The 26,122-nt window shown below is 39.0% G+C and overlaps 1 protein-coding gene across 6 annotated transcripts in view; it reads left to right on the forward strand.

Annotated features, from left to right (window-relative positions):
* Positions 1 to 25,711, forward strand: part of DNM3 (dynamin 3) — a 510,159-nt gene extending 484,448 nt beyond the window's left edge. For 3 of the 6 annotated variants that reach the window (XM_046681886.1, XM_046681888.1, XM_046681891.1), the window contains one exon: positions 25,522 to 25,711. In XM_046681886.1, the coding sequence (XP_046537842.1) occupies positions 25,522 to 25,558 (37 nt within the window). In that variant the 3' untranslated portion in view covers positions 25,559 to 25,711. Of the gene's footprint in view, positions 1 to 1,099; positions 1,288 to 24,356 lie in introns of those variants that run through there. The other 3 variants (XM_046681889.1, XM_046681887.1, XM_046681892.1) reach the window with 3 other exon arrangements.
* Positions 25,712 to 26,122: the final 411 nt, after the last annotated feature.

Consider the following 26,122-nt stretch of genomic DNA (forward strand, 5'->3'; position numbering starts at 1 on the left):
GTCAGCTTCTCTGAAGGGGCTAAAACCCAGTTTGAAATCCCAGGCAGTTGTGGCCTTGTTTAGCAAGATGATCTTAAACAGACATCACCACCTCTTTAGGGGCCCTATTCTCTTACTTGGAGATCCTAATCTTCATCAAACACTAATTTTAGGCCTGATGTAGCTATTTTTGGTTATAGCTTCTTAAAATTAGTTAATTGGGAATCACAGCCTTTGACGTTAACAGAACAAATTAACTGAATCAGAGTGTGTTTTTCCTGGCAACAGCCGACTCTGGCATTATTTTACTCATTTGTCTTCTCCCCTTCCCTTGGACTAAGCTATTTTGCAACGGTCAAAGGGGATAAGGGTGGGAGGAAGGGTCTCTATCCAAGGAAAAGCAAACTTCATTTACCTCATCACTCAGTCTTCTATTTAAAAAAAATGTTGAAAAATAGCAGTACTTTCTTTTAACCACCCTTGTCACCAAGTCGGATGGTGTCTTTTAAAAATGGCAAGAGTGAATCATAGGAAAGGATTTGGCTTTTACTCCAGCTCATCCACATGACAGAAACAGAACATGGAAACCAAGAAATGCTCCACTGAAGGAGACTCTGCTGAGCCCCATGGTGAAGTGATGTCTGCACCGCAGGGCCCGTCCGTGGGTAGCATCAAGATTCTCCCAGGGCAGCCCACTTATGCCTGTTCCGTGACTTAGGCAGTTTCCCTGACTTTACATGGCCTGCTTCAAGAGTCTCTTCACAGTCCCACATTCTCAGCAATTCACTGCTAAACCCACCATTTCAAAAGATACATAAATCCCTCAACATAAAGAGAGAATCGATGCACTCATGTTGGTTTCTTTGCAGAGGTAAAAGCCATTTGATTCTCTACAATTTAGTTTAATCTGGTTTTAAACATTTGACCTTGATGCCCTGCTGTGCTCTGTCTTTTTTACAAATTTTATATGTTGATTTAATTGACAGTTAACATAGAATCCCTTTCACTTAGGGATATGGTCTCCTTGTTTTGTTTTGTTTTTTTCAGCCAGTCCCCCAAATTTTGAGTAAGGAGAAACCCACAATTCTTATGAGTATGTCTTTGCATCCCTAACATCAAGGTTTGGTGCCATGAAGGATGAAGCTGCCGAGCCTTGAAGTCGTGGGCTCAGGGTACACGGACAATTAAGCGACTTATGTGACTAGCCTGTGTCTGATTTCCCCTGCAATCATGTACTGGAAACATCCCGGCTTCCTCCTTCCTCAACAGCCCTCTAAAAGTACTTTCTTTTAGCAGCTGAGTGTCATGCGGACAAATGAATTTGTCTTGTGATTTCTGATTTCAGCCATGTGCTTTCTGTTTTCCTCACCATCCTTCCCCTTTAAAGAACAAATAAATAAATATATGATTAGGTATTCTGATTTTTCAGGGAACAGTTTTTATTTTTAGTAACTAGATTTAAAACTCAAGCAAAGATCTTTTTGGGGGGTGAGGAAGATTGGTCCTGAACTAACATCCATTGCCAATCTTCCTCTTTATGCTTGAGGAAGATTGTCCCTGAGCTAACATCAGTGGCAGTCTTTCTCTGTTTTATATATGGGATGCTGCCACAGCATGGCTTGATGAGTGGTGCATAGGTCCGTGCCCGGGATCCGAATCCACAAACCCCGGGCTGCCAAAACCGAGCGCACGAACTTGACCACTACACCACTGGGCTGGCCTCAAGCAGAGATTTTTTTAAAAAAGTATAATGGCTAAGAATAGAAACAACTTTGAGGTATCTTTCTGATTCTTAATATTTAAGGCATCTCATGAGGCTACTATGTTTCAGATTTGTTACTGAAATCCCAAATGTAATTAATAATTTTTTGAAGTTTTAACATGTGTTGTCATAGTGCTTACTATAGTTTAATAAAAACAGAAACTTTGACCACAAGCTGTTCATTAAAGAAAATGTCCACTTTAATTTAAGCCCCTCAATTAGACATCCCGTCAAAAGTCATTCAAATTCCACAGTGATGCTGGTTGAAACATAATATTGCACTGAGGTGAATCGATGGTTAACGTGAAAGTTTTTCATTCTTTGGGTCTTGGTTTCAATCTGGTTTAAGTGAAAGTAAAATTAGTCTGGTGGTTTCCTTCTTGGGTCTCACAAACTTCACTCTACCTTACACAAACATCTCCATCCTGCCGCAGGTAGAATGACTGGCAGTCTGTTTAGATGAGGCCCAGGAACAGCACTGCAAGTGTTCTAAAGATCAGAATTTAGGAGCTTTATAGATGTGGCAAGGTAGACTTCAGATTGTCTTTCCGTTTTCAGTGTGTCCCTTATCCTGCTTTCCCAACATCCAGTGTTGCCGCATGGTAAGAGGAAAAGGAAACTAAGAAAGGATCTACATGAGGCAAAGTACACACAGCATAAATGCAGGCAGGCGGCAGGCAGCGTAAATATAACAATATGCCGCTGTTCACCAGTGGTAACTGGCATTAAGTTAACCAAACACACTGCTTTCACGTCTTATGACAAATAATAGCAAATGGGTCTGTCATTGTTCTCTTTGGGGTTCTAAATTGCCAAGCTTCAACCATTGCAGGGAAAGGCTTTCTGAGTCTCAGGGTACCCAGCCCTGCCCAGAGTTTCACCTGATTGATAGAGGAAGACAGCCAAGACAGGAGTCTGGCAAAGGAGCCACTGACCAGTGAAAAATGCACAGTAAATGATTATTATTCTTCCTGTGGCAAGTCAGCAGCAAACTGTCACCAGTTGGAATCTGCTGAATGTTCCTATATACAAGTTGATGTCAGCTCAAAGAAAAGAACAGAAAAGAAAAAAAATTCCTCCCAGTTTAAGCAGACAGACACACCCAGGCTAGTACTTCTATTTCATGGCTGCCCTCTTTTGTCTCCCTTGCTGTAGGAAAAGAATGATTTTACAGGGAAAAAACCTTCCCACTCAGACAGTTATGGTTAGATGGCGTGTTTATCAATGACTTCAGAGATTCATGGCAAAACATGATCCGTGGCTCTTTCAGCTCTAAATTTTATCCAAGCAGCAAACTGCAAGAATAGGCTGCTGGGCGCTTCTTCCTTCCCTCTGATTTATCAGCTACTCTGAAAGATTAGAAAGGAAATTTAGCTTACTAGAGTTGTTTTAGCTGATAAATAGCCAGGAAATTAAACGTGAACATGGAAATGCTGCATCTTTCACTCAGAATGTGCTTTAAATGCCTACCTCCAGCAAGATGAGAGAGAAGTTGAGGATTTAGCTGAGGGCTTGATGATATTTGGCTGCTTGTCATAACTTTATTGCTGCTTAAACATAGAATTTTGAAATGCCCAACATTGAAATCCTTTAGCTTACTCAAGCCAACGTATTGTAATCGTTGTCTGGGGGAACCTCTGAATCTAAACACATATTTGCACCCTTTAGTTGCCAAATGAAATCCATCTGGCTTACCAAGTGCTGTGGCCAAAGGAATATTACACTTTTGGTCTGGCCAGTATTTTTAAGTGTGGCGGGAGGGGGGTGGTGTTGGAAGGGCGTTGGGTTTGAGAGAATCTGCATGTGTATTGATGCCACATTACCAGTATTTAGATGAAGTTTAGGTCACAGGGTGACTCTGATCAAAAATAGAATTCCTACCTAGGGCGAAGTCTAGAGTCACAAGGAATTGAGGCAGCCTCCTCATGGCGTGGCACTTTCTTTTCCTTCTGGCTGCTTTTCAGGTCTCAGAGCCACATGATAGGCAAAACCACAAATAGCAAGTGCTCTGATTTCTGGAATTATTTTTTAACTATTCCCATAAACACTAGGAAATGTCCACCCCTGTGTTCCAGTCAAAATTATCAGCTCACATGAATTGTAGAAAGAACACATTCCATCCAAGGATCAGAAAAAATTGCCTAAGCAAAATGGCAAAATTCTCAATCACTTATCATCAATGACAAGGCTGGGCCTGCTTGACTTCAACTCCTCAGACACATGGAGAATTCCAAATCTTCATAAAGTCAACATTTTCCCCCATTGGGATTAGTTTAAACACAGAGAAATAGGATAAAGTGTAAATAATGTTCTCACTGCTCTTATGAGAAATGTGAAGTTAATATAAAATTTAGAAATAAGCTCCATTCCTTCCCTGCTTTTTGTGTGGAAGGGCTGAGGAACCAACTGAGAGAGAGAATAAGGTAAGACCTGGATGATCGCAAGCTAGATACCCCACCCCAAGGGAATCCCCAATCTTCTGTTTGAAAACCAAGGGGAAGTGAGGCCATGTGAGAAGAAGATCTCAGGTGGCTATGAACATAATCTGGGAAATGATCTTATTTTACAATCAAATATACTAGTTGCCTCAAGCATGTAAATATTACCTGTATTAGGTTTCAGATTTCCATGAGGCAGCATTTTCTAAATTTATTTTGGTCAGTATATATGACATTCATCTAGAATGAGACCTCTTATAAGAGTAGGAGATGAGAAAGACTTTCAAAGGTATTTTGCAGCCCAGAGAGTCTAAGATGAAATGATTCCACTTGGGAATGGATATTTATATAAGATATATTCTGTACCATGTATTTTTTAAACTTTATATTAGGATTATTCTCAAAGCCAATTTTAAGAATGAATGAAATTTTCCCCTCAAATAAATCTCCCCTTTGTATTGTGCTCAAAGGCCTTTGTCAGAAAGTCTGCGCTCTGCTCTGCCTTTAGACCACCACTCATGGAGGAAAAGCTATAAAAACCAAGGAAAACGTCTACTTATTTTTAAAACAAATAGAATTTCTTTTTGCTTCTTAGTAGTGTTGGAAAATATTTTAATGACTAAAATAATAAAACTTCATGTGAGGCAAAGTCTACCTTAATTACTGCCTCTTGGGGTGGAAAATTAAGGAAACGTTAGTAAATGTGTTAACTAGAGAAACCACTGCAGTAATTTCCCTCCATATATCTGGGTCTAAAGTCAAAATAAAATCCATGCTACACATATCATTTGAAAGAAAGCAAACTTGTAGTGTTAGCTCTTACCATAGCTCTTACTCAGGACTGAAATTAATAGACCACAAAAGTCCCTGTGACTATCAGTAGAATGTGATGACCTTACCCTGTATTTCAGTTTAGGAATCTGTAGTGGGGGATGTTGATATGATTGCTTAATCTGTTTTAATATTTCAAACACTCTAAATTACCCCATTACCATCTTAATACTTAATACTTGAAAGTGAATAAGTATATTGAAAACTCATTTTAAAGCACAATGTCTTTGAATAAACATGTTGAAATAGTGTTTCTCACTTTTGCTTAAAGCTTTGGTGTGTGACTGATGACATCTTATAGATTTTGTTCTTTTTTACTATCCCCCCCTTCAACCCAGGACCTTTTCTCCGTATGTGGCTATCTGATAGATAGTGTTCATTCGCAGTCTTCTAGGGGCCTGAGCAACACGTGGGGCACGCCTGCCAGTAACCATTGTTGCTGTGTTGTTCCAGAGTCCCCATCCCTGCGGAGCAAGAAGTCTCAGTAAAATATCCTTGAGGGTCACAAGGAATCTTTGCAATTTATAAATATTTTCATAGTCTCCATAGACTGTTCAGCTTTCAGTTAAAATGTTGTTTTTTGTCATTAAAGTTTGCTTTTCTATTTTTTCTGTGAATTTCATACCATGTATTAGAGTGCATTTTGAGATGTAAAATTCTCTAGCTAGACTAATGAAGGTAGCATCGACCATGGTCTCCAGTTCAGAATGTTAAATCAGACAAGCAAGGTTTCAGAATACGTCTCTTTACTGCATTCTCTTGCACTCCTGCTTCGTCGCTCATCCTCCTGATTTCCCTCGTGTCTCATTTGGTCCCTGCACCCAAGTATATAGGACAGTCTTGCTTTAGTTGCTTACGCCGGACACCTGCCTTCTAGCTGTGTTTGGCAGGCCAGAAGGATGAGGTAATAATCAGAAGAAAATGTTCTGGTTCTTTGGCCTGATCCACGCACAACATTATTCAAAACAGTTTTCTGTGAGTGAGAACAGGGTTACTTTCAGATCCCTTGGTCTAATACTCTGTAGGAGTGTGGAGGAGCAAAGCTGTAAAGTTTTTTTATCCCTTCTAGAATAATGGAAATATAAATCGTATCTGCCTTTGCCGATCCTTTCAGTGATGTTCACAGACAGATGGATGTAGAGAGGAGAACTTTTCATTTGTAAACATTTTGGCTTTACTTTCCCCGAGTTCAGCCGACTTCTCGAGCACAGCTCCAAGGTCCTTACAGCATTGTTTTCCTAAAAGCATATTTTTTGAGCTATTTCTCCAGGATGATGGCAGTTTTTGTAAGACAGATGCCTAAAAGACATATGGTTTTCATAGATTTTTTCCGTCTAGACTAGCTTTATTTAGTGACTTTTGGTCTGAATTGGTCTAGTTAAAGTTTCTGTAGGAGCTTGTATAAAAATTTAAAATGTGGGCATACCATTAAGGTGTAAAACAAAAAGTTTGACTTCTTATTGGCAAGAGATTAAAAGGGATTGGTTGAAAATTTCCTTCAGGTTAAGCAATTCTGATCATCCCTTATGCCCACTCGTCCGTTCCACTCCCATAACACTGTCCAAAATGGAAAGGCTTACCCTCAAAATCCGATAACTGCTAAATTCATATACTTCTCACTGTTCTCCTGTGTGAATTCTTTGTGCTCCAGTGGATGAGTGTGTGTGTTAGAAAGCTCTAATTCTTTCTGCAGACTCCTTACATGGCCCAGGGGACATACGATTCCTTGCCCTTTTAGCACCAATTTTTACAAACACAGCATTTCCCTTATTTTAAAAAAGCGCCCAAGAAGCCACTGAGTAAAGGAGATGGAACATTCTGCAGTTTTTGTAATGCTTTCAACCACCGATGAAAATTCCGTTTTAAAATGCGGTTTTTGAGCCAGTGTCAAAGACTCGTTTAGAAACAGTGTGACAGTTTAAGAGGAAAAGAATTACTTCTGGACCTGCCCAGAAATCGGCCTTTTGCTCCCTCCTTGGTGAGAGCTCAGGCCGCAGATCCAGTCTCAGATGAACAGCATCAGAGCGAGGAGCCTCGTGGACGCAGAAAACGTGGGCTGTGCTGTCTCCGCAGGGTCATCCCTTGGCCTCGCACCCAGCTTTTAATTGGACTTAGTCGCATATTTGTTCACTGACATGGCAGCTTGCAAGGCACACTGGCTCTCTGTTTTTCTGTTTGCTTTAAACTTTTTTGTTTTTAAACTTTGAGCTCTAAGGCATGTTAGAGCTCCTCCTGCTGGAATTTTTCATCTTTTTTTTAATCACTGGGATTGTAATTAGTAAACGGTAACTCTGTCTCCGTTTTGCACTTGGACTGACGGAAGTGACAGGGAAAATATCACATGGTGCATTTAAAACCGGCCTTTTAATTCACCAGGTGTCACAGTCAGGCAGAAATGAAACATTGGTGCAACGTAAATCTTCCCTAAGTCTTCCAATTCCTCTGCTCTGTTTTTTCTGTTACAAAAATAAAAGAAATTGGAAAGTGAGCTTTTCCATCAGTATTTCTATTTACATATTTACCCTCTCTGAGCTGAGGCCCCAGGTCAGATACTCGTGCCTGGAAGTTTCTTGCTCTCTATCAGAAAGGGGCAGAAGTCTTTTTCCAGCTTTCCAAAGCAGAAATGAATGTTAGACTTCTGTACAGAGATTCAAAGTGTTGCCTTTTCCCTCCCCATCCTTGCTTCTTTTTCTTCTTCTCCCTGCTTTGAGATGACAAAGGAATGTGTATCTCAAAGTGGAAGTTTGCCTCGCCCAGTAGCTTGTTCTTAGCACCTCCTTCCCAGCCTCTCCTCCTTCCCCCAAATGGTAAAGTTGGCCAACCCCTTCCCCTGGTGCCTGGGGTGGGAGTGAGGGGGAAGGGCAGGGAAGAGGACAGAAGATGATGAAGAGGGTTAGAAATAGTTTTACCCCAGCTACCATCAGTGGGACTAGGTTTCTACAGCATGTAAGTTCTCTGAGATCTCTTTGGGGATTTCTCAAAGGAGAGAAAAAGAGATGGGGGGAGGGAAGAAAGGAAAGGAGGAAGGATGGAAGGAAGGAGGGAGGGAGGGAGGGAAAGAGGGAAGGAAGGGAGTGGAGAGGGAAGGGAAAAAAAATAATCAAACAGGACACTGCCTAACCTCATTCAATAGCCATGTGCATGTAAATCGGTTTAAAAACCACATCCTTTCTCTCGGTAGTTTTCTCAACACTGTATTCCTCTTACCTTCTGCTTCTCAGCATATCTTTTAGTCTTTTCCTCTGCCCAGCTTATGTGTTGTCAGTGATATAGTGGAGAGGTTAAAATATAAAAAATTAATCTCAAAAGTAATGCTTTTTAAGAACCATGTTTTAATCCAACTAAAAACCCTCTAAATTGTCTGTTCTATCAATTAGGACTTGGAGCAAAACAAGTCGTTCTGACACTTGTGATAAAGAATGAGACAACGCTTGGTTTCTCAAACTGACAGTACTTTTCTAGCTTCCCTTCCCTTACACATACGATCTCCTATTCTGGGAATGCTAGTCCCCTCAACTTTCCCTGTTTTCTGGAAGTCCTTCCGACCTCCCAACCTCCTTCCAACTCCAGGCTCAGACCCCGTGTCCCTGAAGCTCCTGAAGCAGAATCCCGTCGTAGCACGTATCCCACTGTTGTCATTGTCTACTTTCTCTCCCCATCTCAACTGGAAACTCCTGGGCAGTGACTGGCTTTGTTTCTGTACCTCTAACTCTTCATACAGCGCCTAGCACAAAGACATGGTGTGTTGAGGGGATGGGAGAAGACACAATGACTTGACGTGCAATATTTAATCAAAATATATTTTGAAATTAGCCCAATATTTAGTGTATTTTAAGAAACAACTTAAACACAAATGCTTTCTCTCTCGTCCTATTCTGTTGAAAACCGTGCCTGGATGAATGCTATTGTAAAATTCTTTTTACAAATCATAAACTGAGCAGTCGCTGTGGGCAAATCGTTCTTTAAGCTGCCTTTTTGCTGCAACCACAGAAGTGAGTATATTGTACCATCTCTAAGGGTGAAATCCGAGTCAGATATTTAAGACAATGTAAAGAAAGTGTGGCAAGGCAGATTATATCACCATTTATCTCAGAGACTAATTTATACAGCATATTATATGTTTGTATCATCAACTAAGAATTATGGACTGTTTTTCTCCTTATATTCTCATTTCAAATTCCATGAATTGATTCATAGTTTTCCAATGACATATGTTATAAAATCATGGGTTCATTTTCACAGGGGAAAGAAATACTGGCTCTAACATGTAGCAAGAATCATATTAGAGAATTCCTTAAACCTTTTAAATGAATTCCAAGTCCTATGTTCTTTCCAACATCTACAGCAAACTATTCTTGGACAGTCTGTTACTAAGGCTGAAAAGGCCAAAAATATGCTGGATAGCATCGTATAGTATTTTTGATAATAAATTACAAAATATTATCTTCCACGTGGACAAAATCATGACTGTTATAGCATATTCCTGAACTTAGCTTTATGCCTTCTAGATATATAAACACTGTTTTTTGAATAAATGTTCGAAATAAGAAGCAATGCACAAATACAGTGCTGAAATGTAAAATACTATGTCCCGTAATCTGTTCTCTCATAGCAGACGTTCTCAAGAGGAAGTCCTGGGTCATAGTTAGTTGCCTTTCCATTTCACCTAGAGCTGCACTCCTGTCTGATTCCTTGCTTGGATCCGTTCACTGGTTCATGTTCGTTAAACTACCGGTTGGGACACTGCCCTCTGCAGGTGCTGTAGAAGGCTGTCAACAGGATGAGGAGTAATCTCAGCTCATGGGAAGTTTATAATGTTGTTCAGATGATAAACTATGTACACATGCCTCAAACTTTGTAAATGATGCAAGGATTAAGTAACTCAAGAGGATCGTGAAGAAGTAAGGCATTTCAGTTCCCGGAAGGGAGATTCTGTGGGCACCCGCCAACCCAGCTGGCTGAGGCCTCCACAGCCATTTTGCCTGGAGCCGCTCTGGAGAGGAGCTCAGCAGAGCCCACTGTGGGAGGCGCTCTTCATGATTTTAGAAAACTCACAAGCAGTTTCTGGGTTTTGTCCTCTTTTGTTTAGTCTTCTGAGAAATTCGCCAGATGTAGCCAAAAAAAAGAGAGGTGCCTTGCTTCTTGTGGTCTGTAGACAAAACCCTTCATTGTTTTTTTGACCTATCTCATCAATAAGATAAAAAAGTTGGGCAAGTTGATGTCAGATTCTAGTGGCTCCTAGAAACCTGAGATGTATAATGCTCCCATGATCCCAAATGTAACTGTACGTAAATTGAATTTTGAGACAGTTATATTTTAAAGCTTCAATTATATTTAATAAGTAGAACTTGTGGTATAAAAGAAATATATTGCACATCCTTTTTTGATGCAAATAACTACCATCTAAGACAGATATCGCTCCTCTAGAAGTATGAATCTGTGTATATCTTTCTTTGAAGGTTTTCATTTTTTAAAAAATTTGGGTCCACTTAGCTAATTAGGCTGGACTTCAGTCACACTTTCTCCAAAGATGAGAGTTTGGAATGGACATTTAGAGAGGCTTACTTTCTCTTACCTACTACCATTTTCATAAACGAATACAAGCTTCCCTAAGCAAGTAGTTACTCTTCTGGTGATGACTAACAAGAAAACTGCCATAGGATAGTATCTTGGTCTTTACGAAATAAACCTGAAACTGATTTGACCCATACGTAAGTCTAATTCACAAAGGTATCAAAATATTCCTACAACCATTTCTTCATCTTTCTTAAGATTTTTTCCAACACTTTCTCTTTTTTGCTCATACTTTGTCTGGCAGGTGAATTGAATTGTTGACAAAGCAAGGTCAAAATAATTTATTATGCCTTAGGACAGTGGCTTTCAAAGCATAGTCCCAGCAACAACATCATCTGGGAACTTGCTAGCAATGTCTCACCTCATTAGAAACTCTGTATGGGACCCAGCAAGTTGTTTTAACAAACTCTCCAGGGAATTTTGATGCACAGTCCAATTTGAGAACTGTTGCCTTAGAACATGCCAGTGTAACTGCCCAATAGAAAGAACCTTGGACAGGGAATCAGGAGATCTTGGTTTAAGCACAGGAAAGGAAAGACACTAAGCTACATAGACCCAGTCTGACTCACACATTAACCAGTCAGATCTTTCCCACTTCCCATCCTGAGGAGGAATAAGGGCAGGGGCAGAAAGACCCAACCATTTCAGTCATCAATATTATGCTACCAGGAAGCAAGAAGCTAAAGGTGATTTCCACCCTCACCCCCCACCCCACCGCTGATGCACCAATGCAGTTTGCCCTAGTGAACTCTCCCCCAATCCCTGTCAAGATTGGCCTCACGGCATGAGTCCTGAGAATCAGCTAACCCAAAGAAGAGCAGATGAAATTTAGTTCTTCCATTCTTAGAAGACAATCAAACGAGATACTAAGACAAATAATGCATTCTTCTCTCTTATCGGTGAAGCCAGTTTCTCCCCTCACAATGCCACCCACCCTGTGTGAGGATTTGACTTTCTTAGAAAATTTGTCATTGTCCAAAATACTGTAAACGGTCCATCCCTGCAGCTACAAATGCAACTTCAAGTCTTACATCCTTCCCTTTGATTTGAAAGCAGAAACATGGCCCTTCTATCGTAACCATAAACCGCCCACACACAACACAGTGTTTCAATAAACACTAAGTGATGCAAGATGCTCCATTTCAGTATAATGGGTTACTTAATGAAACCCATCACTAAACAAAGCAACTGAGGAAAATTTGGTACAAAACAAATAACTTCGCTTTGCCCAAAACAAACTGTCTTATGAGCTGTATGTCTTTGGAAACTCTTTGAATGGTTAGGAACTGAACCAATGAAATTAACCTCAACAGTAAACCTTAAATGTTTTTTGGTGTTTAAGTTGGCAAACACCTTAGCATTACTCATTAAGAAAATTCTCAATGAACTACTTAATACTCCTCTTGAATTGCTTTCTAATAGAATTTTATATACAGATTATTGGGGGGTTATTATTTTAGAAATAAAATGATGCTGGTTTCTTCCAGAAGGTTTGAGGGACTCTTTAGGAAATTACTAAATACATTTACGGGTTACTTTAACCTGAAACTGGGCATATTTTAAAGATGTCATAATTGTTTTGAGAGAACATGATGGAAATTTTATCTTTCATTCTTTCTGTCATTAACTCACCACACAGGTTTGCAGTGCCTGTTAGTGTAAGGCCTTAGGGCTTCCCTTAAAGAGTCCACAGTGGATGGTTTTCCTGATTTATTTACTTGAGAAAAAAAAATGCTATGATCCAAAGACCATCCTAAGTTATTTGATACGGTGGTGAATCAGACAAACAAAAGGTCTGGCACATAGCAGAAAGCTGTATTCTCGTCTCCTGCTTTGCCTTCTTCCTGCAGTTGCCCACTGCTCTTGTCCGGCTCTTGTCCCATCAGTGTGGTGCAAGAATTGGAGGAGGAGATTACTGAGAGTTGCTGTGCCGTCAGAGTATTTAAATCTTCCTATTCTCTGTCTTCCCTTCAATCCTCACCACTTAATTTTTAGTTTCTTTAACCTCATTATAGACCTACATTTTCTGATGACTTTCAAGTTTTATATGCTGCAGTTAAAATCATATTTGCCCCTGCATTAACCACGTTATAGTATTTTCAAGCTCCCAGAATATATTCTCAGAGTCTGAATTACAAAATTTTGCCCTATTTTTTCCACTTAAAGTGGGATGCTATAGTAAAACTACTTGCAGATTTGTCTTATCCCACTTATCCTCCACTATGAATAGATTCTGAGTTCTTAAAAATCCTGTAGCATAATGCACTCTACATAGTAGATATGCAGTAAACATGCATGCAATGTATGACTGGAAGGCACGTTACAGATCATCGAGTCTGTCTCCTGCTTCATAGATGAGGAAGCTGAGGCTTAGAGAACTTTAGTTGGTTAATGATTGTACAGATTGGCAGATGGAGCTAGAATCCACATCTTTTGGCTTCTGATCCAGGACTCTTTCTGTGTAAACTTGTTGCCTCAAGTATAAGCCTCTGACCAAGGCCTCAAAGTGTTGCGTGCCTGGCGTTGGTGGACCTGCTCACCTTGACCTGGTCTGTACTCTAACCTGGCTAAACATCTCTGTTTAGGCACTTTTCAGTCATTCACTTGTCCATTATTTAATAAATATTTATTCACTGCCTTCTAATCACATTATACTAAATGCTGCATACATGTAATAGATACAGAAGATGTGGTCTCTGCTCTCAAGAAATTTGCCATCTACTCGGGGAGACAGGCAATAATCTAGTAAATAAATACATAATTACAAACAGGGTTAAGTGCTATGAAAAACACAAACATCATGAATGATGGGGGCATGGTTAGAAACTATAGGATAGTCAGGAAGGGCAGAGGGATGACATTTAAGCCAAGAACAAAAGGATCAAAAGAGAATTCAGTTTGCATTCCTTTCTCTCTTGGCTACAGTCCGTGGTCAAAGCTATCCCACACACATGAGACAATTCCCAACCCACCACACCACGCTGTGTCCTGCCTTTCACTGTGTTTGTGGTTTAAGTTCTACTTTTTTCAAATAAAATCCCTTAATTAAACTTATCCCATTATTGAAACTTCTGGTGGAGATTCCCTCCTTCAAGCTCAAATTCTGGCCAACTGTCACTCCCCTGTAACTGCTTAATTGCTAAGAATACATTTCTATAGATTGTGTGACTATTTGTCAAACTCTCTGAGGACGGGGGACCTATTATTTACTATTCCAAACATCTACTGAAGAACGGAGCAGTCAAATACTCTGTAGGTAGAGTTTCCAAAGGTCTAAATCCTATACGTCAGTGTAGCTTATTTTTTTGGCAAAAGCAGTGATTTACTAACGAATGCCTTTGTATAATGTAAAGATCAGTGGATATCATGAGCATTCATTAGTTGTTCCTCACTTGTAGGAGTAACTTTCATTTATTCAGTTGTCAAACATTCAGTGGCTGAATGACAAACACTGAGCCAGACACGCAGGAATACCAAGATGAGTAAGACAGCCCATTTCTAATCAGTGGAGAGAAACATATAACCCTAATTAGGATTCAATGTGATGATTATTAATAGAAATATATTGAGATGCTATAAAAGCAACTGTATCAAGATCGGGGTCAAGATGCGGGAAAGTAGGTCAGAGAAAACTTCTCTGAGGTGAGTCTTGAAGAATGAATAGCAGTTCCAGCAGATGAACAAAAGGACATTGAGAACATAACTGCATGTAACACCATGCTGAACACTGTGTGAAACAAGTTAAGTGGATGTGACCTCTGGCCTCTAGAACCTTCGTGTCAAAGGAGAAAATGATGCAGGTTCAAGATTCAGGACAGAAGTTAAATAAATACGGTCATTTTAAATGAAAATGAGGAATATGCTAGTGAAAGGGCGTGTGTTTTTGCCTGGTCGTAAGTAAAAAGGAAATTATGGGAGGATTTTTCCCAAAAGGGAATTCCAAAACATTTCAGGTGGTCACAGTAGCCAGTAGCCTTTATGCAGGAAGAGGACTTATTTGTTTACTCAAATTAAAAAGCTAGTATTGATTGGTTTAGTTGTGTTACTGGGCCTATAAAGTATCTCTAATTTTACTTTCAAAAATGGAGTGTCTGCTTCAAATGAGACCAATGTAAGAGGTTAAGTTGGAATGCCCCTTCCCAAGGAAACTTTTCCTCTGAAGCCTCTGCAACATTTTTCGGGTACAGGAAGCAAAAGGAACTCTATTAATGTCTAGGCGTTTTTGCCTAAGTGGTCAGTATTTTAACCATTAATCAACAATATATCTTTTGCTTTGATTTTTTCCTTGACTGTCTAATTTTATTTTATAGCTTTGTGATTTTTTCAACACAATTTCATAATCGTTTCCTTTAACTTTTCTAACTTCACTTCTTCATACCTGAGAAAGGACATTTGATTTGATCCATTTAGTGTTCAGCACAGAAGAAAATTCCATGCCATCATTATAATTCCAGAAGGGGTCTTGCTGAAAAAAATCAAGGGAGAGTTTTATCAAGAAGAAAGGTTTCAATGTGTAAGAATTTGTTGAGTTTTGTTAGTTATAAAAATCACTCCCCACCATTCTAACATATGAAGGCAAGTACGCACACAAAAAGCTTATTAATCCCTTTAGGAAATAAATGTCAAGGTTCAGGGAATAGAGAGCATTGCTTGGGAAAGTTGAGATACTTGGGTACAGGGATATTTCATCCTCTGGACTTTGTTTATTCAGGAACCTCTGCTCTCAGAAACACCATTACTATCAGAAAGTGAGCAAGGCTACTACTACTAAGGAAACTTTTAGGACCCAAAATAGGAACTAGAGCTCACGCAGTTCACTTACTCTGAGCCTGTTTACACTTATGGTAGAGAACTCTCAAAACCTGGATTTTCTGATTTTAACTTTTAAGTTTTAGCAAAGGCAATGAGAAGTGATAACGTGACAGGGAGAAAAAGAGGAAGAATATTTCATAAAGAGAAATAAAAATTCGAAACCCATCTGTTTTTGAGGCCTAATACACCTTATTACATCACGTGTCACCTAACGACAGGGATACGTTCATTAGGCAATTTTGTTGTTGTGCGAACATCACAGAGTGTACTTACACAAACCTACACGGTATAGCCTACTACACACCTAGGCTACATGGTCCTAACCTTACGGGACCACCATCGTCTATGCAGCCTGTTGTTGTTATGTGGTACGTGACTGTAGTTTCTGAAGCGAAGGTAACAGTGCAGTTTACTCTATGTAATCCTACTGTACTGGCAGAAATGTGCAGTGTGTTGTAGGTGGCTTTTAAATGATTTAATATTTTTATTAGTATTGGGAGGGATGGCTTCAGTTTTGAGAAAAATTTGCATAGGAAAAAATACCTCATTTTTGTTAAAAAATGCTGAGTGAATAAAAGGTGACATTGTTAAAATCATTACAGATGGCACCCACCCCTGCTGGCCTGTCTGTGCATGAGCATGTGTGTCATACGATGGCTCTTTCTCAGTCTTTGGGACAGCCTTCTGTTAGATATTCTACTTGTTTCTTTACCTTTCTCTTTCTCTCTTTCTAGCCGGAGACCACCCCCATCACCAACTCGTCCCACTATAATCCGTCCACTTGAATCCTCCCTGTTAGACTAAACGAAGTATCTGGCATGGCAAATAATTACTAATGAATTATGCGAAAGCAAAATATTTGATAACCCTTGCAGTAAGTCATGAGTAGTCGCATGTGTGGACATCAGTAGGCAAGTAACCAGTTTTACTAATGCGTTCATCACTCATCCTCATTGCTCACGGATGTCAGACCTCTGGAGTTTGACTCTTGAAAACTGCTGACCCTTCAAGGCTTTGTATGTTGTATTGACCAAGGTAGGTTTGTATAGCAGCCCTCCACTTTGGGGACCATTTGCCTACCCTGGCATATATTTGCAATTGCTTGGGACAAGTTTCCCAGTTTACCTACCAAATGTAATTCTTAAGCGATCTGAGATGGTGGGCTTAGACTTAAACCATACCTATTCATTTTCCCACATTCTGTTTTGGCTGACAGAAATTACGTGTATTGCTAATGTTTCCACCTACTCCCTAATTACCTATTTAGAGCCTCTTTCCTTCTTCTTTATTTCATAAGACTGCTAGGAAGTGATTTTTTAAAATTAAGACTCCTTAAGAGTAAAACTTTTCCAGAAGCACAAGGTAGTTTGCGAAGGAAAAGTGAATGCATTGCTTGCTCTAAAGAGCTTCTCATGCCCATGTGTTTTGCTTCATGCTAGAAGCACGTTCAACAGTGAATCAAAGCTTGTTTTTTGGTAGTCAGTCAAAAGATTTGGCTAGTTAGTTTAGAGTTCAAGGAAGAAGCAAAATAGCACATCTCTAGAAGTGTCTGGAAAAAGGTAATTTCTTTATTCACTTCTGTACTCAGTTCCTCATAGGTTACAGTGAAGGCTGACGTGGAAAATGTTTCATTTTTCATATTGACCTAATTTTAGGCATGGCTAACTACACTTTGAAACTAACTCTACTTTATTTTTTTATTTATTTGGTTGGTTGGTTGGAGCAAAAATATTTCTCTCTTTCCATGCTAAAGTGTACTTCCTTTATGTAAGAAATTTTCCTACCTTTAAAACAGTTTTAATGTAACTTTCTATCCATTCTAGGCTTTCTGAATAAATCTTGAGCCTTACTGTAGGATAATCATATTTAAAGAATTGAACCTGGAATGGAAGGAAAAGTCATTTAGTGAGAGATGCCGTGGTTTAAGAGCAGAGCTCACTTTTTCACAGTTATACCACTTCAGAGTCTCTCTCCAGGTCATTCCAGAAAATGGCATTAAGACACTTAGATCTAAAGCAAATTGGCGATTTCTACCATTTCTGAATTTTGCAAAAGCCATTTAGCCTGGAGGTTAATAGTTCAGTCTTGAGGCTGAGTTTTGGACTACCTAGGACCTAGGATTAGCATGTAGGAAACAGCCTGAAGCCAACAGGAATTTTGTCTGTTAACTGTGCCCAGACAGCAAACCAAGCATTCACTGAACAGTGGTGTCCCACGACACTATTTCATATTCTACGGAAGTCAATCAGGTTTCACCAACTGAAATGTCTCTCTTTGAAAGCAGCAAACATGATTTGTATGTTAACTTAACTTTAATTTCCTGTGTAGTTTATACCCAAAGCACACACTCATAAAGTATGAAGTAAAAACTTGTAACCATTATTAAAAAGAGAACTTGCCAAGTTGAATGGCATTGTATTGAACTTAGTCTAACAGGTTACAGCTAACTCACTTATAATAGGCAAAAATCAGAGAATTTAAGATTTATGAAAAGGGCATTTCAAATTTTAAGTTACAAGTGAGTGTATAAAGAACGTCACGTCCCCTCAGTCTTCTCATATGTTATTTTTTCTCATTGGAAAAAAAATTAACTTTTTGTGAATGGAACAGATGTGCAAGATACACACTGGCTTTAAAAATAATGTCACAGCTAAATGGAAATATGTTAAATAAACATCCATAGTATAATAAATAATCTATAGTGAGATCTTTTCACAAAATTCCCTCTTTTTAAGATTCCCTTTGCTTCTTCCTTTGAGTTCTCTACAATAGGCAGCTAAAGGATTATATACTTCAGGGTTTGGCTTCGTGCTAAATGTGGTTTTGCGTTTTGCTGTATTTCAAAAATTTCCTTCTGTTAAAGGAAAATATTGTGGATAACCACTGGTGTATTCTCAGATCAGCACAAATCATGTCAAAGAAAATTGGAGATTTTTTCCAAGTTTCTTTCCACTGATCTTATGCAGTCATAAACAATGGCATTTGTCATCCTTGGCTTTTGCTCTCAGATTATAATCCCAGTGTCACTGTCCCAGTTGTCTCTGTTTGTGGGTCCATTTTTGTCCTCTTTTACTTTTAAGTTATTTCTAATAGAAGCCAGCCTGGAATTTCAGCAGTCATGTTGGAGAATATTTTCAGTTTCTGCAGTACTATGTCAAAGGATTGGTATTAATCCCATTTCCCAAAGAGTTTGCATTTTACTGAAATGAGATGTCTATGTGAATGAAGTCGGAAGCTCTAGGATGTGTGTAGTTTGAAGTGCAGTGTTTATATCAGGGCTTAAGATGGGAATGTTGCTTAATGAGCTTTCCAAGTATTTCCCATGCCACTTCTAATCTTCCATGTGACTTCCTCCTAACTGATTGCTCTGATGTTGTCTACACAATAGATGTAGCTCCATCCTGTCTAGTATAATAAAATAAAACATACAGTGTTTTTAGGATTTGGAAAAATAAACTGTATATGTTTATTTGATAGGTAAATCTATTTTATTGTCACATGCTATATCTTGCATGCTTATTGACTAATTGGAATAACCATTCACTCACTTGTGGACAGATGATTGAAATAGTATTGATTTAGAACAGATATATTGCATTTCCTGAAATCGACTCCCAAGATTACTCTTCTGAATATTGCTTTTAGCTGTGCTTTGTAACATAAAAGAGCAGTAGGGTCTGTTGATTAGCAAATTGCCTACTAATTCAGATACAAACTCATTCTATTCCCAAACATTATAAGGAAACCAGTACCTGTGACATAACTATAAGCCTTCTGAACTTAGAATTAAAAAGTAGTCATATAGATTAATTTTATGACTTTTTAGTATAGACTGTAGCCATAATTCTCAAATATGAAATGGGACCTAATACCAGTATGTGATAAATGTTGATGTTTTCTGTGTACAAACCCATTTTCTATGCATGTGTCTATATGTATACAGTATATACATAGTAAATTTGTTTCTGTAAGTATCTGTACTTTGTGTCCTTTTGGGTAGGTGGACTTAAGAGCACTTGTTCCAATGCTGCAAGCATGAGTGTGATTGTATGTGCATTGTACATAGATGTTACGTATGGGTGTAAATATGTATACATGTGCTTTGTATGTGTGAGTATAAATATATTTTTTAAACTGTGCGAATACAAGAGGTAGCTTTGAAGGATCTGCCATAGGACGTGATAACAGTGGTTCATTTCTGATAACGTACATGAGGTATGCAAAAGTGTCTCCACATTGTGTTCATGCTGAGAGGCACAAAGCTCAGAATTACCATGACGACACACTAGAGAACATCCACAAGCATTTCTATCTGAATCCACAGCAGTGCTTTCAAAGAAGAAATTACCTTGGCTAATATAGTTTGATAAGAAGAGTAAGATCTGGAAACCAACCTTTAAGATCTCTGATTAGAATTATAAATTATCCTTGAATTGCTGAGCTGAGTCTTGAAAAGCTAAGTCGGTATACATAGTCATTTTTTCTCTATGGTAAATGTCAAAAAATCAAGTAGAGGTTTACAGCAGTGTAATAAAAGTAGTGTATATTTCTGAGTAAATTTGCTGAAAATGCAGGGGAGAAGTCAGCTAATATCTCAGAGGTAGGTTGTCCATCCACTTTTTCAGGTAAACATTCCTCATTTGGCACACAATGTGATTATTTGAAATTGACAGGAATCTCCTTGACATTGAGCATAAAGCCTAAATAGTAAGTCTCTGAACTGTGGAACTCAATGAAAGAAGACAATACGTGAGACGCGAGCCATGAGTTTTGCATCATTTCACAAGAGGACTGCTAGCTGTGAGCTCCGAGTTAGAATAAAGCTAGATGATTTCAGAGAAACAATTATTAGTGGACTAGATCACTCAATCCCTTCCTAAAAGCTCCAATGTGTCTTCTAGATAATCTTAAGTCATCCGTCTAAATGGTATGTTTAAAATCATGTGGTGCTCTGTATTGTGAACTTTAAGAATATTTTGAAGCATATGTAGTACTTGCACTGCTATTTGTATGCATGTGCAAGAATGTATGAATGTGCGAGAGCAAGAGAGGAAACTCGAGGGAAAGTCTCCTGTTTGTCTTCAGACCTGTTCATACCAGTATGTTGGTGAGGCGTCTCACCTTTCTGGTCTGGGGTTTCACACATGGCTCAGCTCAAGGCATTCGTTTCTTTTGAATTTTTACCCTCAAAATCGTTAAACTTTGCTGATTATATAATGGTTTCAAAATGATGATAAAAATTACTCTATCTAACCTCTTGTATTGTCTGCTACCAATCTGATAAAAAATTTTTCCTCCCAAGCAGAAATTCCACCATGACTTGATTTGAGTTTAATGTCATACGTACGGCCTTCGTTTTGCTTGCTTATCTCCATTTCTTGTCTCTCTCTTTTCTGAATCCAATTCCTCTTTTGCTTTTTTAAGAAGAAGCAGTGTACAGAAGCAAAATCTTGTGTTCTCTGTTGATTCTTTAATTAATTTGAGCCAGAATGCTTTTCACTGTCTTCTTAGCACTTTCAGGATTTCTTAATGCTGATACATGGATGGACTCTGTGAATGGAATTTTTGAAGCAAGTTCCTAAAGCCTGTATCATTCTTGAAGGTCACATGTACCTATCGTGAAAATGTGAAGCTGTATTTCTGAACCTGAAATAAATGATCACATTTGAAGGACTTCCCCCTTCCTCATTCTTGCATATGTTTGAGTTACGTCCATGCACATCAGTAAGATCTGAGACTTCTCAATATTTATAACTCTTTTGATCAAATTGGCCCACAATTACCAATGTGCAAAATGATAGCATTTGTCATTACTGTCATTAATTTGGGGAAGGACAAGATTTTTAAAGGAAGGAAATTGGACAAATCAAAGGCAGGAGAGTGGGAGACATTTTTTGCCTGATCTGAAGTCACTGTGGTTACAAGATTAAAGGACACAAACCTTAGACACCTGAAAGATACAATATGACACTTTCCAAAAGGTACTGTGGTATTTTGCTATTGAAAAAGGAGCGTTCGTGAAATACCCTCGGAAGTAGAAGGAGGAAGAATACTCTGCCCAAATGTTAGGTCCACAGAAGGCATTTCTTACAGAAAATAATTCAGCTCCTGGTTCAACAGTAGGCCTCCATTTTTAACTCACTGGGCATTGAGGGGAGAAGTTACCTCTTTCAGTTTCTCTAATATTAAGAGAATGGAAGAGTGTTCGCTATTACTAGTTACATACATCCTTGTCCTAACTGAGTTTCCAGAGAACAGAGAAAGACTCTTCGTTACATGAGTTTTGTTGATAGGCCCCTTATCAACATACACAGTCCAAGATTGTGCCATCCAAATCAGAAAACAATAAAGGAATGGGAGGAGAGAAATGTTGGCTTATTTTCCCTCTGTGTTCAAGATACACTCATTGTGAAAAGATGAATTAGAAGGCTGTTGTGTTAATTCACACTTTCTTGTTGCAATTTCTTTCCTATATCTATACATATTCCATGAGTGGAGCCATCAGTGCCTTCAAAAGAACCTTCTTACTGGAAGAGAGAGTCAGGATGACAACCATGCTGTATAGTTGTGTTGTGTTGTGTGTGTGTGTTTTACTGCATGATGCTATATTCAGAATAGTTTCTAATGGAAATTACCAAAACCAAAGGACTTCATTGTAACTACTTGGCAAATTTCCATTTATATTTTTTAAATGGTTCTGGCATCAGTGTAAATATCTGCTCAATTAGTTTTCAAGACTCTTGTTTTTCTGCTGGAATCTTTAAATTTCATACTGAGAGATGTATCTGGTGTTTGGGTTAGATGGATCTCGTACCCTGTTTCCTAGTACTTCAACATACACCAGGCATTGCCACATCTAGGACCATTTATTGGTGTTCTTTCACACTATGGCAGGCTAATAATTGGAATACACGCAAGAGATATTGGCTAAAACCACAAGCTTAATTCAGAGTTTCCCAAAGTCTATTCTATGAGATTTTAATGCTTGACACACATGTACACCAAGAATTTCTTGATTAAATATACTTGGGAAATGATGACTAAAAATTAGATGTTTCTTTACTGGAAAAATTTACAGAGGCTTTACTACAGATTGCACTAACCCCCTAAGAGAGGGTTAGTGTCTACGTGTTCCTCAGACTTATTGGACCGTCAATGCTTTGTTCATAGAGCATCTCACAGGACTAGTGTTCTGAGGGACATGCCTTAGGAAACACAACTTCGGTGGCTTCAGGCCAAAGGGAAAGGCACTGAGTAAGATTATCCTAGGACAGACTGTCACAAACACAAAGTTGGCTGAGAAAATCAACTGTAAGAGCAACCAGAGCTCCCAACTTAGGACTGTCATCCTGGAGCTCTAGTGCTTTTTCATTGTAATACCTGAGACCCCAGGGGAAGGTCACATAGGGACAGGAGGCGCGAAGGCAGATTAGAGACACACATGCCATGAGTCTTAGTGAGCCTTGTGGAGGACTCAGTTTTCAATATTACCTTTCCTCTCTCACTCTCCAAGAAAGAGCTCCTCTAAATTAATTACATTACCCCCATTGTATTCCTGCAAAGGAAGGGATCCAGGTTGATTTAAAATTAAAGATCATCAGAGACAATTGAGAAGAATGCCTATTATTATTGCCTCTAGGCTCACCCACTGCTCTGGGATGTTACCTAAATGATGGGCAGAGAAAGCAAGCAGAGAATGCTTTGTGAGATTGCAACAGAAAAGAAACAAGTTAAAAGGAAGACCTTCCCAGGGATCTTGCACAGGAATGTCACCATAGGAACAGATTGCAGCATTGAGGTAGATCCGAGAGAATGTGGGTAATTCAACATTCTTCTTCATAATTGAGTCTTTTACATATGAATTATGCCCATTTTTCCATACACAGCTTTCTGTGCTTCCGTACCTTCCTGTTTTGGGCAAACAATTCTATGAGGTTATTTTTCAGAAAGCTTAAGAAGGTATAACCTGAATTATAATCTTGATTAGGTAGATTTGCTTGTATGGTGAATACTAGTATGATGAGCTTTAAAATTTGTTAGCAACTCAGTGTTCCAAGTCAATGTTCCAAATCAGTGCTCCAGCTTTCATATCAGAGGCAGCAACAGTATGAGGTACCTTTGTAGCTCTTCGTATAAAAAGCCCAAATATTTTCAGCACCTGCCTTCAAACACTTCAGCATCGGTAAATAATATAGAAAATTCTGGAAAAGAAATAGTAAAAACCCAAACTGCCAAGATCCACGATAGAACTAACTCTGAGCCACTGTATGGTGCCATCATCAACAATGCTTTTTTGGCAATGAGAGGAAAGTTAGATAACAGGATAAGTGAAGAGGAAAAGAAAGGAGCTGTCCGAGGGGATAAATGTCACTCTGATGTTTGAAGCAAACATTGTAGCTCTCCGTGAAATATATTCCAAGACATTAAGTTTCTGATCCTGTTTCTGGAGTAGAACACCAGACTCACTCAAACAGGAAAGTGCTTTGGCATATGCTAACAGAATGTCCCTTCAGCACTGTGGACTTGCTGTTCAGTTTAATGGCTCACCTCCCCACCCTGCTGAGGTAATTAAAGTGTTCCAAAGCCCCTTCAGAATTCAAAAATAGTTTCTGTTTGCTGGGCAGGTGATAAATCTCATTGAGGCTGACAGGAATTTAATTACACTTTCTTCATGAAAACACCAGGGATACCCATTACCTGGATCCCTAAAACTGAAGGCTTGCAGACCCCCCCGCAGTTGAAAGGTTACGTACCAATAACAAGTTCTTCATCATTTAAATGGATGGGAGGCCTCCTGAGTGTAGCCAGCTTAAATTGGACCAAAGAAAAATTGGTCTTGGACCTTGGGGCACGTAAGATCGTTTGTCACCGCTGCTCAGAAATAGCTCGGTCAGTTTGGCTCCATTAACATCTCATAGAAGATGAACAAGAAGTTTGTTTTCGTTTTTGTTTTTTTGTAGACTTCATTGCTCCACTCACTGAAGTGTTACGAGAGTAAGATGGAAGTGAGTATGTCATTGAACACCTGGATGAGTGGCTAAAAAATAGTCCCACAGAGAGTAGGGTACCGAGCTAACCTCACAGTCCCATGGCTTGCTGTAATGTTGAGTTCATTACCAGTCCAGTTAGAAAGAGGAAATTAAAGTGTCGACTTCTGTTGGAAACCCAGTGGGAAAGCTTCATTTGGCCTGCTGTTTTCCTACTAACAGAGCTGCTCGTTGCAATGGAGAGTTTACTGTATCTTCTCTAACAGTAAGTCATCCAGAGAGGCCGAGGTCAAAAGGAAGCACAACTCTGGACCCTTATTTCACAACCCATGGGCCTGACAAGATGCAACCCAGGCTAGAGATGTGGGGAAAGATCCAGCAAACCAAATCTTATTTACCCTGGACCCAGTTCAGAATAAATCAGCACTTCAGTTGCACCTAACTCTGAGACAGAGGGAAATCCCACAGAATGCTGGGGCCACCATGGACCAGACCCAGGCTCAGGTTTCCCTGGGCCTAGAAAGGCTATCACATGAGAATATTCACCTGGAGCAAATTCTTATTTACAAATCCTTGTCTCCAAGATCGACACTTAACGTTTTCTGCATTGTAATTGCATTGTTCATTTGATCTCATCACCTTCTAATTTCCTTCATCTTAAAAAAATTTCACCTGTCACGCTTCTGTATCAGCTCTCTCTCCCCCTATGGAGTTTTCACAACATTTATTGAAATCTTTGGAAATTACCCAGTGTCACAAAATCAGGGTTAGGAAACAAATACTCAAGTTATAAAGGTATTTGGCTCTAGGGCTGTTGCCAGTTCTCCTGAATATGATTTCATGGATTTATCATTTCATGGTACAAAATAAAAGATTTTGGAGTGGGCGCCAATGGATCATACCTAGCACCCTGCTGGGAGCCAAGGAAAGTCCTGAGAATTGCTGACCTTGCCGTGTGGTATTCCCTCATTTCCTCTGCATGCCTGCACGTCTCTGTGTCTGATTTGAATTTGACTTTTGTGGGATATTTTTGCATGCTCTTATTTGGATTTGTTTTATAATTTACGCATTGTTTTCTTCCTTTGCATCTGTGTTTTTCTTTTTGTTATTTTGTTTTGTTTTGTTTTGTTTTCACTAGGCGACCCCCTCCTGCCGTTCCAGGACGACCATCCTAACCCCCATCATTCATCTCCTTTTGTTTCCAACAACATGTCTACCGTGGTATTTAAAAGCCTCTCATTTGCACTATATTGTCATATGTACATAAAAGCTTTTATTTTTGATCCATGTCTATAATAAAAACAAAGTTTATTCTATATAAAAAAAAATGAAATGTGTTCTGTTTCTTTTTCTAAAGAAGACCCAAATTTATTGAGTTTGCTTCAGCTAAAACCAGGTAAGGTGAAAAATACATAATTTGATCATTTAAGGAGCTTAATTGAAAAAGATTGATTTTAAGTTCTTAAAGCATGGCAATTTAAGATGCTATTTGGTGGAGAATAATAATCCATCTTCAGTTGAAATGTCTGTCCAATAGAAGAGTGAAAAGATGAAGTAAAAATTCTGGGTGTCTAGAAAGGCACAGAAGACTGAATAATTTCAACTTGCCTCCAGGTATCCCATTAATAATTATTATTGTACCAAAACATTTTTTCCTTTTTTTTTTTTAACATTGGCACCTGAGCTAACAACTGTTGCCAATCTTTTTTTTTCTTCTTTTTCTCTCCAAAGCCCCCCTA

This window comes from Equus quagga, chromosome 13 (genome assembly GCF_021613505.1).
Source record: "Equus quagga isolate Etosha38 chromosome 13, UCLA_HA_Equagga_1.0, whole genome shotgun sequence".
NCBI classification, from domain to species: Eukaryota; Metazoa; Chordata; class Mammalia; order Perissodactyla; family Equidae; genus Equus; species Equus quagga.